The 16305-nt window shown below is 37.0% G+C and overlaps 2 protein-coding genes across 2 annotated transcripts in view; one reads left to right on the top strand and one right to left on the bottom strand.

Annotated features, from left to right (window-relative positions):
- Positions 1 to 15826, top strand: part of LOC106718282 — a 93563-nt gene extending 77737 nt beyond the window's left edge. The window contains exon 3 of the mRNA XM_014512333.2: positions 15776 to 15826. Within this exon, the coding sequence (XP_014367819.1) occupies positions 15776 to 15826 (51 nt within the window). The remainder of the gene's footprint in view (positions 1 to 15775) is intronic.
- LOC123721747 lies at positions 1519 to 7034 on the bottom strand. Its single transcript, XM_045681409.1, has 2 exons — positions 6594 to 7034; positions 1519 to 1988 (listed from the first exon to the last, which is right to left on the bottom strand). The coding sequence occupies exons 1-2, from the start codon at positions 6958 to 6960 to the stop codon at positions 1714 to 1716; spliced, it is 642 nt and encodes a 213-aa protein (XP_045537365.1). The 5' UTR covers positions 6961 to 7034; the 3' UTR covers positions 1519 to 1713.
- Positions 15827 to 16305: the final 479 nt, after the last annotated feature.

Genomic DNA, 16305 nt, shown 5'->3' with positions numbered 1-16305 from the left:
CAATACCACGAACACTCAGAAGACAGGCGTGAAGTGGCAGAAATTCCGCGTTTCGTCCGACTAGTGAGGTGTCGGAGGCCTAATTTTACTCCTCTTTCCCCTCCCACTCTTTTCATACAAGGAAAGGATGGGTAGCGGATGGTGATTTGATAGAGGAAACTGGCATAGGAAGGAGAAATATTCGCTATCTGTGCGACCCCTCCTCCGTTGAATAATGATAGGCAATACATTTGCAATTGCAGTTGTCTATGGGCAGCGTTTGCTTCGCTATTTCGGCGAATTCAGGTGACCGCTTACTTGATTAACACCTTTTAATATGGAAAAAAACTTTAATAGCAATAAATACTTGTATCAATTCGTGTCGCAAGCCACATCAGTAAACATTTGCTAAGCTATTAGTGCTATTGATAGATAGGGACTGAGTAAATCAAATCTCGAGTTACTACATCTCAGGGTAATGGATATGTTCGTACGAACCGCCATTTGCCTGACAAATGTAGTCGGGACGGCCTCAAGCGTGTCGCATTTGATTAGATTCCTCGATCGATTGCCATCTCCTCCCCCTCATGGCTGACCCACAGGTTTGTTTAAAAAGATCGACTTCATCTACGTCTAAAATCAAATATTATTCTATTAGCAATTAACTATTCCATAGACAATAAATGTTTGGTTGATTGTTGCAAAGGTTTGGTAAAAATTGTGAAATTTCTAACATTATCTGAGGAGTTTCATAAATAACGGAATGTAAATGTACTTTTGAAACCAGATATCTTTTGATTTATTATAAAGTCTCAATGATTCCAACCGAGCATCGAGTATCGCACTCAATTTGAAAATGTGATCGACAAATGTAATGTAAATTTTAAAAACAAAGTACATGTCCGATCCACTATATAGAGTTACGTCGATCGTGAGAACATACACCGCAATGTAAACGAGCAAATGCTTTTAATAGAGGTACTTAGGGCGGCGCAGGGGCTCAGTAGCGCCGCCGCACGGCAGGCAGGGGCAGTAAATGTGAATTCACTGTACAAACGTAAATTCAGCCTCGTTTTAAAGCCTTCTAAAAGATAGCTTTTAGATGATTGAAATGTTTTTAGATTCATGATTAAAAGCGTACGTATGTGAGTAAATAAAAACATCATCTTTGTATTAAATTTATTTAGCTCCTAATAAAGCTCCATTGAAATCGTTACGCATTTTATTCCTTATATATGTTACTGGTAAATAAGAGCGATTTCTTTTATTACATTTCAAATGCGAAATTTTTACCTGTAAAATTTTCAACGTAAAGAATTTTTTTGTCTGTTTATTATTTCTTTTTCTGTGTTCCTTTTTTACGTCGTTGTAATATTGTGATGCTGTTTTATAAAGGACCTTGTCGTTGTATAACATTTTACATTATCTTAAGAAGTTTTCTTTGGAAAAAATTTAAGTGATATCACGTACTCAACACATCGTGCAGCATTGAGTGTGTAACAAGGCGTATCTCGTAGAGTCCTTCATTTCCCGCACGTCACAGCGCCTACTGTCGATGCAGGTTCGTGAAGAATCATTGAAAGATCTTACTTGATCGCGTGCTTGTTGTAAGGTTGAATGTTGAAATTGAAGTGAAGTAAAAGATGGCGCCGACGACCGCCGGCCGGTCGGCCGTCGGCGCGAGAGCAGCGATGACAGTGCACTGTCGCTGCTCTGTGGCAATGTTGCCACTTTTTAAATATGGCGTAGACAGGCTGCCCCCCTTGGGTCAGGAGCATCCTGGTCCAACGCAGCAGGTAGTGGGCAGAGGCGGTTGTAGGCTCTGCGCAGCGTCCCGGTTGTGGTGAGGACGTCAGCGACGCGGTTGACACCGTCGCTGCCAGGGTGGACGCCAGTGATCCTTCCAATCAGCCATCGGTTTGGTGGAAGGCGATCATCCTTCACGACGACCATTTCTCCTAATTGCGGTTGCGTTCCTCGCGTGCGCCACTTGCTGCGGGATTGGAGTTCTGAAAGATATTCCTTATAATATCTGGTCCAAAAATGACATTTTAATTGTTGAATTCTCTTGAATTTGCTTAAAGTTGATAATTGGTGATTTTCCACCTGAGGTGCAGGCGACATAGTTATTGTTCGTCCAATTAGAAAATGGGCCGGTGTTAAGGGAATGAGATCCGTAGGATCGGACGAAAGAGGAGTGAGCGGTCTAGAATTTAGTATCCCCTCTATTTGTACTAAAAGAGAATTCATATGTTCGTAGTCTAAATGAGTCATAGATAGGGCTCGTTTTAGATGGTGCTTTACCGATTTTACTGAACCCTCTGCCAAACCGTTAAAATTGGGACTATAAGCAGGACAAAATTTAAAATTTATATCATTTTCAGCTGAATATGAAACTATATTGTTGCAGTTATCCTTTAAAAATTTTGACAATTCATTACACGCCCCTTTATACTGAGTTCCATTGTCAGAATAAAGAGTTGCTGGCTTACCTCTGCGGGCAATAAACCTGTTTAACGCGTCAATAAAACCTTGCGAAGTGAGATCGGTGACGAGCTCAAGGTGTATTGCCTTTACTGCCAAACATACAAACACAACTATATAGGATTTGATAAGTTGTGCACCACGACCCTTTCTGTTCAATATCATGATTGGACCGGCATAGTCTGTAGCTGTGTTTAAGAATGCGAATTCAGACTGCAACCTCTCCGCAGGAAGTGTACTCATGATTGGTTGGTAAGTTTTGCCTGCAAATCTGAGACAAGTTGTACATTGATGTGTTATTTTTCGGCAGAGGTTGCGTCCTCCAACGATCCAAAATTTGTGCCGTAGTGTAGATAAAAGTAATTGTGGTCCTGCATGTAATAATAATGTGTGGTAATGTTGTACTAATGTTTTTGTTATGTGATGTGATGCATGTAACAATATTGGATGTTTTGTGTCATAGTCGTAGTTGGAGTTTGACAATCGACCTCCAACTCTAATAAGATGGTCATTATCAATAAAAGGGTTCAATTTAATCAGTTTATCTTTTGGTGAAAGTTCACCTTTCATGAGTAAAAAATATTGTTTATTAAACATATCTAGTTGCACTCTTTTGCACAACACTAATAATGCTAGTTTTAATTCTGAAAGTCTAAGTGGACCAATATGTTTATTATTTTTATTTTGACAATTGTGTTTGAATCTTAATAAATAAGCTACGATATGTTGCATTTTGTTAAAATTTGAATATTTGGTTGTGAAATGTTCATCAATATCTTGTAAGACTGCAGTCGCAGAAATATGAAAGTTAGATTTTATTTCTGGTAAATTTGAAATATCTAAGTTTTGAGGTTGGGCTGGCCAATCTACTCGTATGTTTTGATGCCGCAAGAAGTGCGGACCTTCCCACCACAAATTTGAATTTTTGAGTTGTAAAGGATTCAAACCTCTGGAACCTATATCAGACGGATTGAGATTGGTTGGGACATAATTCCATGCTGCTGGATCAAATGTATTAGTAATTTCTGTTACTCTATTGTATACAAATTGTTTTAATTGTTTTTTGTAAGTTTTTATCCAGCCCAGCACTATAGTTGAGTCACACCAGAACTGTATTGAGTCGATGTTTAATCGCAACGCACTTACTACCTTTTTTGTCAATTGTGTTACAAGTAAAGCACCACAGAGTTCGAGCCTTGGCATTGTTAGTTTATTTTTTAAAGGTGCCACCTTACTCTTTGCAACTAGTAAGCGTACAGTTACTTGACCACTGCTCGATATTGTGCGAATATAAACACAACCTGAAAATGCCTTAATTGAAGCATCGCTGAAGGCATGAATTTGGACTGTTATATACTTTTCACATAACACTTTTCGAGGTATTGTTATTTGAGAAATGTATGGAAAGTATTCTATGAATTGTTTCCATTGCGACTCAATATCAGTTGGTACTGGTCCGTCCCAAGGTATATTGTGAGCCCATAGAGCCTGAAGGATAAGCTTTGCTTGTAGCATGCATGGGTTTACTAAACCCATGGGGTCAAAGATGTGTGCTATTGTGGACAAAATAGTGCGTTTTGTTATTGAGGTATCATCTATAGGTATTGATGGAAACAACAATGTGTCAGTTTTGCTGGCCCAGGCTACGCCTAAGGTCCGTGCACAATCATCTTTATTTAAGTTCAATGTGTCATTATTGTTGGTTTCATCAACAATTTCATTTAAAATGGACGTTTTATTTGAACGCCACTTTCGTAAATGGAAATGAGCACCTTTAAGTTCACTAATAACACCCTTACAGGTTTCAACTAGTGTGTTTTTGTCATCATTTCCAGTTATAAAATCATCTACATAAAAGTCGTGTAAGATAGATTGACTCACTAATTGATTGGAACACTCTTTACCTAATTGTTTTAAGCATCTGGTAGCCAAGAATGGTGCTGAGGCTGTGACATATGTTACTGTGTTGAGTGTATATTGTTTGATAGGTTGTGAAGGATCTGAACGCCAATAAATTTGTTGTAAAGAGCGTTGACTTTCTGTTACATAGATTTGTCTGTACATTTTTTCTATATCGGAAGTAACAATGTATTTATGCTGTCGAAATCTAATTAGTATGCTTAATAGGTCGTCTTGCACTACAGGGCCAATGTGTTGAATATCATTTAGTGAGACACCTGTACTGGTCACTGCGGATCCATCAAACACCGCACGCAAGCGTGTGCTGATGCTGCCCTCGCGCAAGACACCGTGATGTGGTAAAAAATATGAATTTGTAGTTAATTGTGTATTTGTATTTTCAGACATGTGTCCTAACTCTATGTATTCATTCATGAAATTGATATATTCCCTTTTGAAACTAGGATTTCTTTTAAATTTGCGTTCTAAAGAATTAAATCTAACCAAAGCTTGTTGGCTCGAGTCACCCAGACAGTCCGGGGACTCTTTAAATGGAATTGTAACAATAAACTTGCCATCTGGGTGGCGTTTTGTTGTGGTAGTGAAGATCCGTTCGCACTCACTCTCAGCTTTAAGATCGTGCAATTGTTGAGTGACTGGAGCGGCTTCAGATTCAAAAAAATAGTTTAATTTTTCATCAAGCTCGATATCGTTTGTGAAATGGCAATGGACTGTATGTGAATAAAATTGTTTTGATTTTCTTTTGTATGGTAATTGAATTGAACCAGAAACTAGCCAACCAAGTTTTGTTTCAACGAGGATTGGTTTGTGTTTACCCAGAGATATTTGATTTGAAGAAAGAACATTCCAGAATAGATCAGCACCAAGCAACATGTGTACCTCTGACGGCACAGCAAATGTTGGGTCAGCAAGTTGAACTTGGGAAGGAATCTCAAATGAATTGGTATTAATGGGAACCGTGGGTATCAGCTGAGTGATATTGGGAACGATAAAACAGTTGACTTCTGTTTTATAATGATTTTGATATAGAGATGAAATTGTGACGTCACATCTTTGTGAGATGTTGGACGATTGTTGATTTAGTCCTTGGACTGATACACATGTGGAATAACTGGGTATCCCTAATTGCCTTTGCAAAGATTGTGTTATGAAACTGCTAGTGCTACCATTGTCCAATAGAGCACGTACTTTGTGTAATTGCCCAGCATGATCTTCTATGGTGATCATTGCTGTTGATAATAAAACCTGGCTATTGTGTATTGATGATAGTGTAACAGGTTTAGATGGTTCCTGTATATTTGGTAGAACAACACAGTCACTTTTAGAAGATTGATTAACCGGAGGTTCATTAAATTGTTTAGATGGATGCAACATAGTATTGTGTCGCTTTGTGCATAAGCGGCAGGAACTGAGTCTACAATGTTGTTCATTGTGCCCAGACCGCAAGCAATTTGTGCAAAGATTCAGATCTTTTATTTTTGTTAGCCGAGATTCTATGGACATTGCCTTGAACTTAGGACATTGATATATGGAATGAAAATGTTTGCAAACGGGGCACTTAAATTGTTTTTGTTTAGATGTTTCATTAACAATAAATGTCTTGGGACGGTTGTGAGTTACATCACTATAACGTCGTGACTTAGGTTGTCCCTGAGCTTCTTCGATGGTTTCTAAAAGATCTGCACGGTTTTTTAAAAATTGCATGAACTCTTGCAAAGATGGTACATGCTGAATCCGATTACGCTCAGTTTCCCAATCGCGTATTGAAACTAAATCAAGTTTGCTTGACATCATGTGAATAATTAACACATCCCAATGTTCTGTTGGAAGTTTTAATGTATTTAGAGCCCGTAGGTTTTTATTTACCCAATCTATTAAGTTCCGCAGAGCCTTGGAAGACTCTTGCGTGACAGGCTGTATGTTAAATAGAGCTTGAATATGGTTGTTAATTAAAATTCGATTGTTATTGAATCTGTCACAAAGTAAGTCCCAGGCAACATCATAGTTCTCCGTTGAAAATTCTATAGATTTGATAATTAAAGCCGCTGTATCCTTTAATGAATTTCTTAAATAGTGAAATTTATGTATTTTTGGAATTGTGTGATTGTCGTGTATTAATGATTTGTAGGTGTCATGATATTCTAACCAATCTTGATAGCGACCAGAAAAGGTGGGTAAATGTATTGTTGGTAATTTGATGCTCGGCCCACCTGAATATCCAATAACACCTGAGCCCGACACCGATGCACTGTCATTGCCCGCAGCAGTAGCAGCATTAACAGCGGCATGCCTGCTGAGCAAATCCTGCGCAACAGCCATGGCGCTGAAGTAGCTGTTCTCGAAGGCAGCTCGTTCTGCATACTCGTCATCTGGAATGTCGGTTAATCCTTCTATATCATTCTGTACCGAGTCAAAATCATTGTACATTTCTTGCATTTTCCCATTTCTTATGGTTAATTCATGGGCCTGTACACTATTTATAGTTTTGCTAGGTAATAATGTATCTAGAAATTTTTTAAACACTGTTAATTTCGATTTGAAGCTTGCTCTAGATTTTTTCAAAGTTTGGATGTCCATTTTGATTGTTAATTGAAAGTAAATTAATGATGCAAAGTTAATTAAATGTTAATGAAAATGAAATAAATTATAAATCCCTGCTGTTGTAAAGAAAATTAAACAAAGTTACATATGCAAATAAAAAGAGTTAAATTGAGGGTAAGTAAAAAAATAAAAAAAAAATACTTAAATTTTGTAAAAAAACTTGAAAAAAGCAGGCAGAACGTTAGGTTATATTCAAGCAAGCAGATGGCAGAACAACCGAAGGCTCATGAGGGTTCACTCGGCTACCAACCGGCTTAAGCGGGAACAATGACCCCACATGGATTTCTGTAATGTTCGAAATTTAAGTTAGCAAATGGTTAAAATTATGCTGCATTAGTACAAATAGAGGCAATACACCGTTCTAGACCCTTTAGAAATGTACAATTGTTGATTTTTTTTTTTTTTAAGTTAGTGAAGGTAAGTGGGATGACGCGACAATTTTTAATTTGTTGAAACGAAATAAATTATAGTTTTTTTTTGAATTTGGAATAATGATTTTTGAAATGATTAATAACAAAGAAATTGAATAACACACCTTTAGATAGTTGGTATGATTGAACAAATAGATTGAAAATTGCAATAGTGAGATTTACGTAAATAGTTGGAAAATAATTGGAACGAACTCACTCATCTCCGCAAACCTCTCTAGGTATATATTGGCTTGATGAATTGAAGATTTGATATTCAGCACGCGTCCATGTCGATCAATCTTCTTTTTTCGACCGCACCGCTTCGAAATTTTTCTTCTTGGCCCCTTTTGATTGTTGAGTTCCAATAGAAATTATTCGAATCCGGCTCGAAACTATGTCGATGCAGGTTCGTGAAGAATCATTGAAAGATCTTACTTGATCGCGTGCTTGTTGTAAGGTTGAATGTTGAAATTGAAGTGAAGTAAAAGATGGCGCCGACGACCGCCGGCCGGTCGGCCGTCGGCGCGAGAGCAGCGATGACAGTGCACTGTCGCTGCTCTGTGGCAATGTTGCCACTTTTTAAATATGGCGTAGACACCTACTATAGGTTTTTGCAGCAATTCACACCCTCGCGACCGCGGGAGTAACGGCAAAGGAAGATTTATTGCTGCGCCGCTGCCTTATTGAACTGTAATTAAAAATGGCATATGCATCTAGCATGATTATAACATTTACTTGTTATTTAACTAAGGTTTTTAATTAATCACAGTACATCACAAAAGGTCTTCTAAATTTTGCTGACAATTTTTTTGTGACGTTAGCACTAAGATATAAATCTTACTACTCATAATGATGGATGGATGGATGTTTCCCGCACGAACGGAGTCGCGGACGACAGCTAGTTATATTATAAAGATGCGTTTAATTTACGAGTTATTGGCGCCTAAGCCGATATCGTTAATTAACAATACATGCATTATCTAGGCACTGGCAGAGCGCCAGCCGAAGTGCGCTACACTACAGTACGCTAGCAGTGGGACCGGAGTACATCGGAATAGAATTGAGCCCGATGCGCACGGACTTGATTTTATTCTGCTTTTCATACATCATGTTTAAACTTTACCAGCTGGTAACGTATAACATATTGTCTGGTAGCTGAAATTACTTGAAAGCTATTTTTTACTCAGACTAAATTAGTACAATTTCTAGTACAATTTTTATTTTTTTAGTGAATGTAATTGATTAATACGGTTAAATAAAACACATTTACCCGATGGCTTCACCTTACAAATGCTTATTATCCGTCTCAATGGAATCAAGCGCTCCATTTACCGCCATTAAATCGGTAAATAAAAACGTTATCACCGTTTGCCGGTCGCCGGTCGGCGAGAGGCGACGCGGCGGGCTCGGTGCGGTGGATTACCGCCTCGACCCGCATTCTGCACTCGCCCTAATGTTTGTTTTTGTGCTTTGATTGTATTGGACTTTGTTCATCGGCCGAATGAGTTACGGCTTTGAGGTGCAAAACGTGTTACGTAAAATCAAGTGCCGCCGCTCCATTGTTTCGTACGTCGCTTTAATGTTGCTAGGTTTTGTTACGTGTAAATTATGGTCATATTTTTATTTACAAGCCTTTCATGTGATTAGGATTATCTTTTATACTCTTTTACATTGTTTATAAATTCAGTTAATGTTCAGATAAAATAACCATTCAACCATACACACAACACTCTTTCTTTTGCCCATACAAGGTGAATACAACATGTTTGAATATGCAGAAGATAACGATTGATCACGTGATGTTCAGTGTATAAAATATATATTTCTGAATCATAAACATAAAGTAAAATAAAGTAATTCTTACAAACTTCTTAAGTAAATTCACACGATCGTCTAAACTCTTAACAATAAAAAGTGATATATTCATCTCCTAAAATACAAAAACGTGTCCAACAAAAGAATACCATAATAACGGAACAACAAGCGAACGCTTCGGAAAATTACCACCGACATTGGAATGAATAACGGAACATCTTGTTTGTGACGTGGCATAGACGCGGACGCGGAGTGCGCGGGAAATTGTGGGCCATCTTTGTGCGAATAAGAAATAATAATCGAGAGATGTGGGCAATAGATTTGACGAGAGCAAATTGGGTGTTAGACACAATGGGCGCTTCGACATGGATTTAAATGTTTTGTCAAAGCTTTGCTTTTGTTTTGATTTAAATGAAATCGTGAAGTTAAATATTTATACGATATATTTTCATTTTAATTAACAATCCATGTAAGTTGTTCGCGAGATTAAATCAACTTGCAATGCAGAAATTCGGAGTCGTCGTATGGTGTGGGGCGGAGCTGGTGTGTCAGGGAAGACTAATGCGCCTAGGTTCGGCCCCGACGTATTCGACCAATACCCACCATGTGCTTCAGGCGGACTAATTTTACTCAAAATTTATTTTGGCAAAGTCTGACAAATAAAGGGTCCGAAATTGTAACAACTTTCGAGAATAGTGCATATTGCAAAATGCCAATTAATATTACCCCATAATAAAATATTATCCAAGAGATATTTTTATGTTTTGCTGATTTAGAAAAGCATTAAGATCTAAATCAATTGATATGTTTTGCAAACAGATAATGTATGTACTCATAATGGGTTCCTTTCAAACCTTTTTATCGCGATCTTTTCTTTGTTTTAGTTGGTAGCAAATAAAAGTAAAGTCTTAAGTAAGTCCGCCGGATGTCGGAGAGACGATTGTCTTATTTTCGGACTTAGAAATAATCTTCATAGAGCTGTATATTTTGCAACGGAAATTGTAATAAGGATTTTATTTAACAATAAAATGCTGACATTCAAAGTTGTTGGCTACAAAGGTAGAGGAAAACCGAAGAAAGTATGGATAGATTGTGTGAAAGATCTGGATATGCATAAGAAGGGAGTGAATTCAGATATAAAGGCTGGATGAAGAGATGTGGATGTAGTACTCGTCGACTTTCTGTAAGGAGGAGGGCAGGAAGATAATGATCACTTTCCGTCGGTTCCGTTATTAAAAGAAATATCAAGTTACAATTATAAACAGTAATCATACATTCAAAAAAATATATTCCTACAAATTTATAGAAAGTGTCAGCTCTTTTAATTCCATCTTGAGATTTGACAGCATCTTAACGTCCTTTTTTAGGGCCAAAGATAGACGGGTTCAATAAATTGTAGGGCGAGTCGCAGCTCGCAAGGCGGCGCTCGGAGCCACTAAATTGCTCCACACTGCGGTAGGGGTGAGAGTAGTTGGAGGGTACTTCAATGTGAGATTTGATTTTGCAGAGTGGAAAAGTTTATGGTTTATCTGGTCACTTGATTTGCCACAAACGGAATTATTTACTGAAATAACGGAAATCAACGTCATAGTTATGATATATGATAACGTGTTAAAATCAGTGCTATATCTAAATATTATGTTACATATAGTTCAATTCATTAATGAAAACTCGATATTAGCCAACCAAGAAAGCGATTTAACTTTCGGGGTATATCTGAGAAAACAATACAACTAACAGCAAGGAAGAAAACAATCAAGATACAGAAGCATTCATCATCTCAGTACATAAATCAACTAGCGTACATTCAACGCACACATCATCATAAATATCACGATAGTCACATGTTGGAACGTTTGTGAGTTCGTTATCTACCCACATCCCCTCCCCTATGTAGTAAATTCGAGCTCGCGCCAGGTGACAAGTTTTATTTCGTTGGAGTCTTCGGGCGGAACGATAAGTTGTTATCTGAACGCCGGCCGGTCGTCACTCGGCGCGGGATTTATGAAACTGGAAGATGTTCGAGATCGTTCCGCTGTGTTATTTATGTTTTAATGTGGGATGCGGCTGCTGATTTGTTGAGTCCCAGTTGTTGTTACAGTCACAGTTATAGTACAGGACCAAGTACAGTAATAGTAGTCAGTTTTAGACGATTTTTTTAAAGTAACTTTTACAAGGTTAAATAAAAAAAACAAACGTTAAAATGAATTATAATAAAATGATTTGTCAAGTTTGTATAGTTCTGAGAGATCACACGTGTTTAATGGGTGATTAGGGGGTACTTTACGACACAGCATGCCTAACTTAGGCCAATGAGCATTGTACTAATTTGTCTCAATCCGTAGCTAGATATGTGAAGCTTCACTTAATTTCTCAATGTTATGTTCAACTCTCATACATAAATCAAGTAAGTACCTAAAACTATCAATCCAATAATCTACAGTCAAGCAAGTTTCCTCGCGGACCAAACACCTTCAGAACCCAACCTACTTTGTTCAAAGTACATAATCACGCACTCCCTAATACCGGCGCTTAGCGGCCGAGCTCCGGGAATCCCGACAATGCACAAATAAAACAGCTTTCTATAATCGCCTTAAAGGCAACCCATACATTCAATTAAACCACTCCTTTGGATTACCGCGGCCCCAGCGCCCAGACTCACAAGATGCGGCCTCTACAATCCGACGGTAAGAAGGTTTTTTAATAAAATATTAACACGACGTTGGACTAAGGGATATTACAGACGGATCGACATCCCAACACGAACGAGTAAAGCAATAAAAATATTCTTTTCATTGCCTTCTTCTTCTTAAAATATGTTGCCGGCTATCAGAGGTTAGTTATTGCTATATATTGCCATGAGTAAATAGCATGAGTATTACTCTTTTAGAATTTCTTAAGACTTGGAGATATATGGAATGTTAGACTTTTGCATAACTCAACATATGTAGACATAAAAAACTGCATCAAAATTAAAAAAAGAAAAGTAGTAACAAGCCACTAAATCATGAGAGGTTCCGCAACTCATTGTTCCCTAACGTCTAAGTGTGTGAGATCCTTAAGTACAAAGGTCGCCTCGTCTGTAGGGGCCCTAAGAGGCGAACAATTCCGACCGGGAGGGATCGGATAGGATTAGCCCGCACTTATCCCGGCATTCCTCGCAGAGTGGGGGGAGTGCGACTTAATTGTGACAATTGTGAATGTGCGGACCGCATTTGTAACATTGTACTGCGAAGCGGCGAGCCGTTGTCGTACTGCTGGCTTTTAGGTAACGACTTTAAGTTTGAATACATTCATCCTATAGAGAATTCTCGCTTGCCACGACCACAGGATACCTCAACCTGGAACACTTAGGTTGACTATAAGCATTGCAAGTACTATTCGAATAGAAGTGCCATTTTTTGACTGTGTATAAAAACTATATACATTAACGTCTAGACTTTAGACTATATAAATTCTTTCTAGATCAGAGTTTGTACATCTGCCGTAAGATTGAAAACAAACCAATGGTAAAGTTGCAAATCTTGAAGACTTATTTCGCCGTCAATTTCCTTGTTCAGTCTTCTGTAATTACACAAAAATATACTCAAGTTATTACTAAGTTGTTGTTAAGTTATACTCATAATCTTCTATATTCTTAACACAATTTTGTTTGAAATGCATTACAACAATTATCTCAATAAGTCTTAAATAAGCGAATGTATATTTGAATCGATAGACGATTAAAGTTACAAGAAGATTTCTTAGCAAAACAAACGGGATTTACTGAAGTGCGCAAGTCCTAAATAAATAGTTCAAAACAATAAGTCGTGTAGCGGCGCAACATCAACAATATAGGAGTAAGTTGTTTGTCTATCTGTTGTCTTGTCGAAGAGCGTTTCCACTGAGCTGCTCGGGACAGAAGCCCTCCACTGTATTGTTAAGATGTTTCCACTGTACAAGGACGGAGGAAATTATTGTTAACATTAGAGAGTAAACGTTCTCTTTCTTAATATCTCTCAATTTATATAAGAACAGGTACAGACGGAGGAGAGAGTTTTACAAAAATTACTTAACTCATATAGTTAGTATTATATTGAATCATGATTCCATATATTCTGTACAATATAATCGAGATTAATAATATTTTAATAGACAAATACCAAGGAGACAGTAATAAAAATGACGAATATAAATCACAAGAATATATTTAATAAATAATCGCGACCTGTTTCCAAATATTCCAAGTACAATGATTAAAACAAATAAGAAACAGCTTAGAAATAGCATTTCAGCGCATGTGAAGATTTTTTGCTGCAGTGGAGCGTGTTATTGCGCGGGCAGGAGCCAGTCCGCCCGGACAACGACGCGCCTTCGTATTCGATGAACCATAACTATATCTGATTCAAGTCTACATTGATACTATCAAACGAATACACTTGTAGAAGTATTTTCTTATTAAAAACTAAAACTTAAATCTGACTTTTAAAGTTACTCTATACCAGTCAAAACATAAATATAATGAAGATTCAACTTAATTTTTAGCCGACTTCAAAAAGAAGAAAGTTATCAATTTCTTGCCGCGCACGGCCGCGTTGTGGAATGGTCTGTCCTCGGCGGTATTTCCAAACCAGTACGACTTAGGGTCCTTCAAGAAGCGAGCGTATCACCATCTCAAAGGCCGGCAACGCATCTGCGATTCCTCTGGTATTGCAGTTGTCCATGGGCGTCGATGAACACCTTGGTGTTCCCGCTGCTCGTGTGCCCCCTTCTCTTATAAAAAAAAAATATATATCTATCTTTTATAGTTTTCTCACAATAACCATTTTTTTCTTTTGAAACATCAATTATTTTAAACTCTTTATTACCAATGTAAGTTAAGTTAACTGGGCAAAAGTGAAACGGTAGAAAAAGTAAAGTACTTTTGTAAAGTATTTAGATAATTGTCTGATCAACGCTAGGTGATTCCATACAAAAGGAATTAAGTTACTAGTAGCGGAAAATAGAGGGGACGTAAACAAACATTGCGTTTTATAATAAGCCGGTGTTCAAAAGAGATTTTCGGGGAGCGGCAAAGGCTACGGGTCAGGCTATTGTTGCTGCTCATTGTGAATTCAAGTCGCGCCGCCGGTTTGAGGGTGAACAGTATCTATAAAGATGTCAACGACACGCCGTTATTGTCATTTAGAATATTTTTCCTCATTTTATGAATCTTTGGCTTTACTTGACGGGACTTTTTAAAGTTGATGTTAATGATGCCGGCTTTCAGTATTATGTATTAATAAATGCGTACTTGGTCTTTAATAGATTAGCCTTCATTTTTATATTTGCTCATGGTTACTTAATATTTATATTAGAATTTTTACACTTACACGTGAAACGATTTCTAACAACGCGGATTCCTTGTTCTTAACTATTTCATAAATAAATGAATCATAGATTTTGTGACTAATTTTTTAATATCTTGCTATCTTTTAACATTTTCTGCAAGTTATTTACATCACATTAAACCGAACACAGAGCGAAGTAATATGCATACAATATGACATTATTTCGAAAAAAACATGTAAAGTTTTTATGAAACTTCATTGAAATGATAATCTAACGTTCAATTAGGTGGAGGGAAATTGTGAGTTATTTATAAGATATAAAGTTTAAATTTCAATGACATAAATTTCACATTTCCAACCCCTTCCATCCGAGTGTAAACTAAGATATTTATATCGTGCGAGCCATTTGTTGCGAAGGCACACATTGTGACGCATTTCACATAAAATCTGAAGCAAAGCCCTTTGTATTAGTCTTTGATGTCAAAATACCTCTAAGCAAAAATAAGGGTATTATTATAATAATGTATGGTCACACAAAAAAGTTAATATTGACCCTACTTGTACTTGAATAATCTCTGATGATCTTTTTTTATTTTTTTATGCTTCATCATATTGGTGTGAACAATGATATTGCGATCTTATTAAGAAAGCCGGGGATCAGCTATGTGTAATTAAAAAAAACAGTATTACATATTATACACACGTGTGTATATAATATTAAATTATATATTGCAATAGCCGCGAATGGCCGCCAGTCGTGTTTTCGGGCGGTAAAATGTTGCAATTTACACCCGGAACGCGCAGATATTTGCAGGCCCGCGAGCCGTGTCCGAATGTTCTCGCACGCGGTCCACGCCATAAGAGGTAGCGAGTTTTACTTATTGGGCTGATATAACAACTAATTTAAAAAAATAATAATACGTATTAAAACACAAACAATATTTTGTTTCTAATATTTTAAATTAAGATTCTATTTTATAAATTGTAATTCCTAAAATAAAGTCGCAACAACACATAACAAAGTCGACACAGACTTGGACCGCTGAGTTAAACAATTGTGAGCAAAAATATTGAAACTCAATTCGATAAAACTGAAATGAAGCTCGTTGATTGCTTCACAAAATTAATTGCATTTTATGCCTTTTATATGTGGACATTGAGTTATTTTCAGAGACATATAAAATTTATGTTGTTATAGTATTAGATTATTATCAGTGATGGAGCTGTTTTTTAACATTTGTATTTGTTTTGTTTCAGTGGAAGTCCCGGTGGGGAGTCGTCACGAAATTGTCGCCAGCCGCAGGTTAGTCTCAGATTACATATAATATATCATACGAGTAATTTTTAAAAATAATTATTAATGAACCTAGTTTTTTTTTTAGAACACATTCCCTTACATCATGTAGTTTCTCATAACCTAGAGAGCACAACAATACAAATGTTTGTTGATGTTTTCTGTTTTTAATAAACTTTAAATTGAGTTTCTAAATTTAACCTCGTATCATATTTTATCGTATTGTAATAGTTCCCATAAAAGTGAGCAATTTACGTACTATGCATTGCAAAAATTTTTTAAAACGTTACGCTTTCGCTTTTTCAAAGATAAAATCTTGTCTAGAATAGCTTGCGCTACTTAACTATGGCAAAAGTTGACATGACTCGTTTAACCCAGTTAATTACCCTCTAACTGTTAAGTTGGTGTTTTTGAAGAGGTAAATGTGAAAGTGACAATTAACTTGTACACACTGTCGTTTATAGTAATTTCTAATTGTTTAGTTGGTTTATTA

Source organism: Papilio machaon, chromosome 15 (genome assembly GCF_912999745.1).
Source record: "Papilio machaon chromosome 15, ilPapMach1.1, whole genome shotgun sequence".
Classification (NCBI taxonomy): Eukaryota; Metazoa; Arthropoda; class Insecta; order Lepidoptera; family Papilionidae; genus Papilio; species Papilio machaon.
Note: the sequence above shows the minus strand (reverse complement) of the source record. Positions and strands in the feature narration are given on the sequence as shown.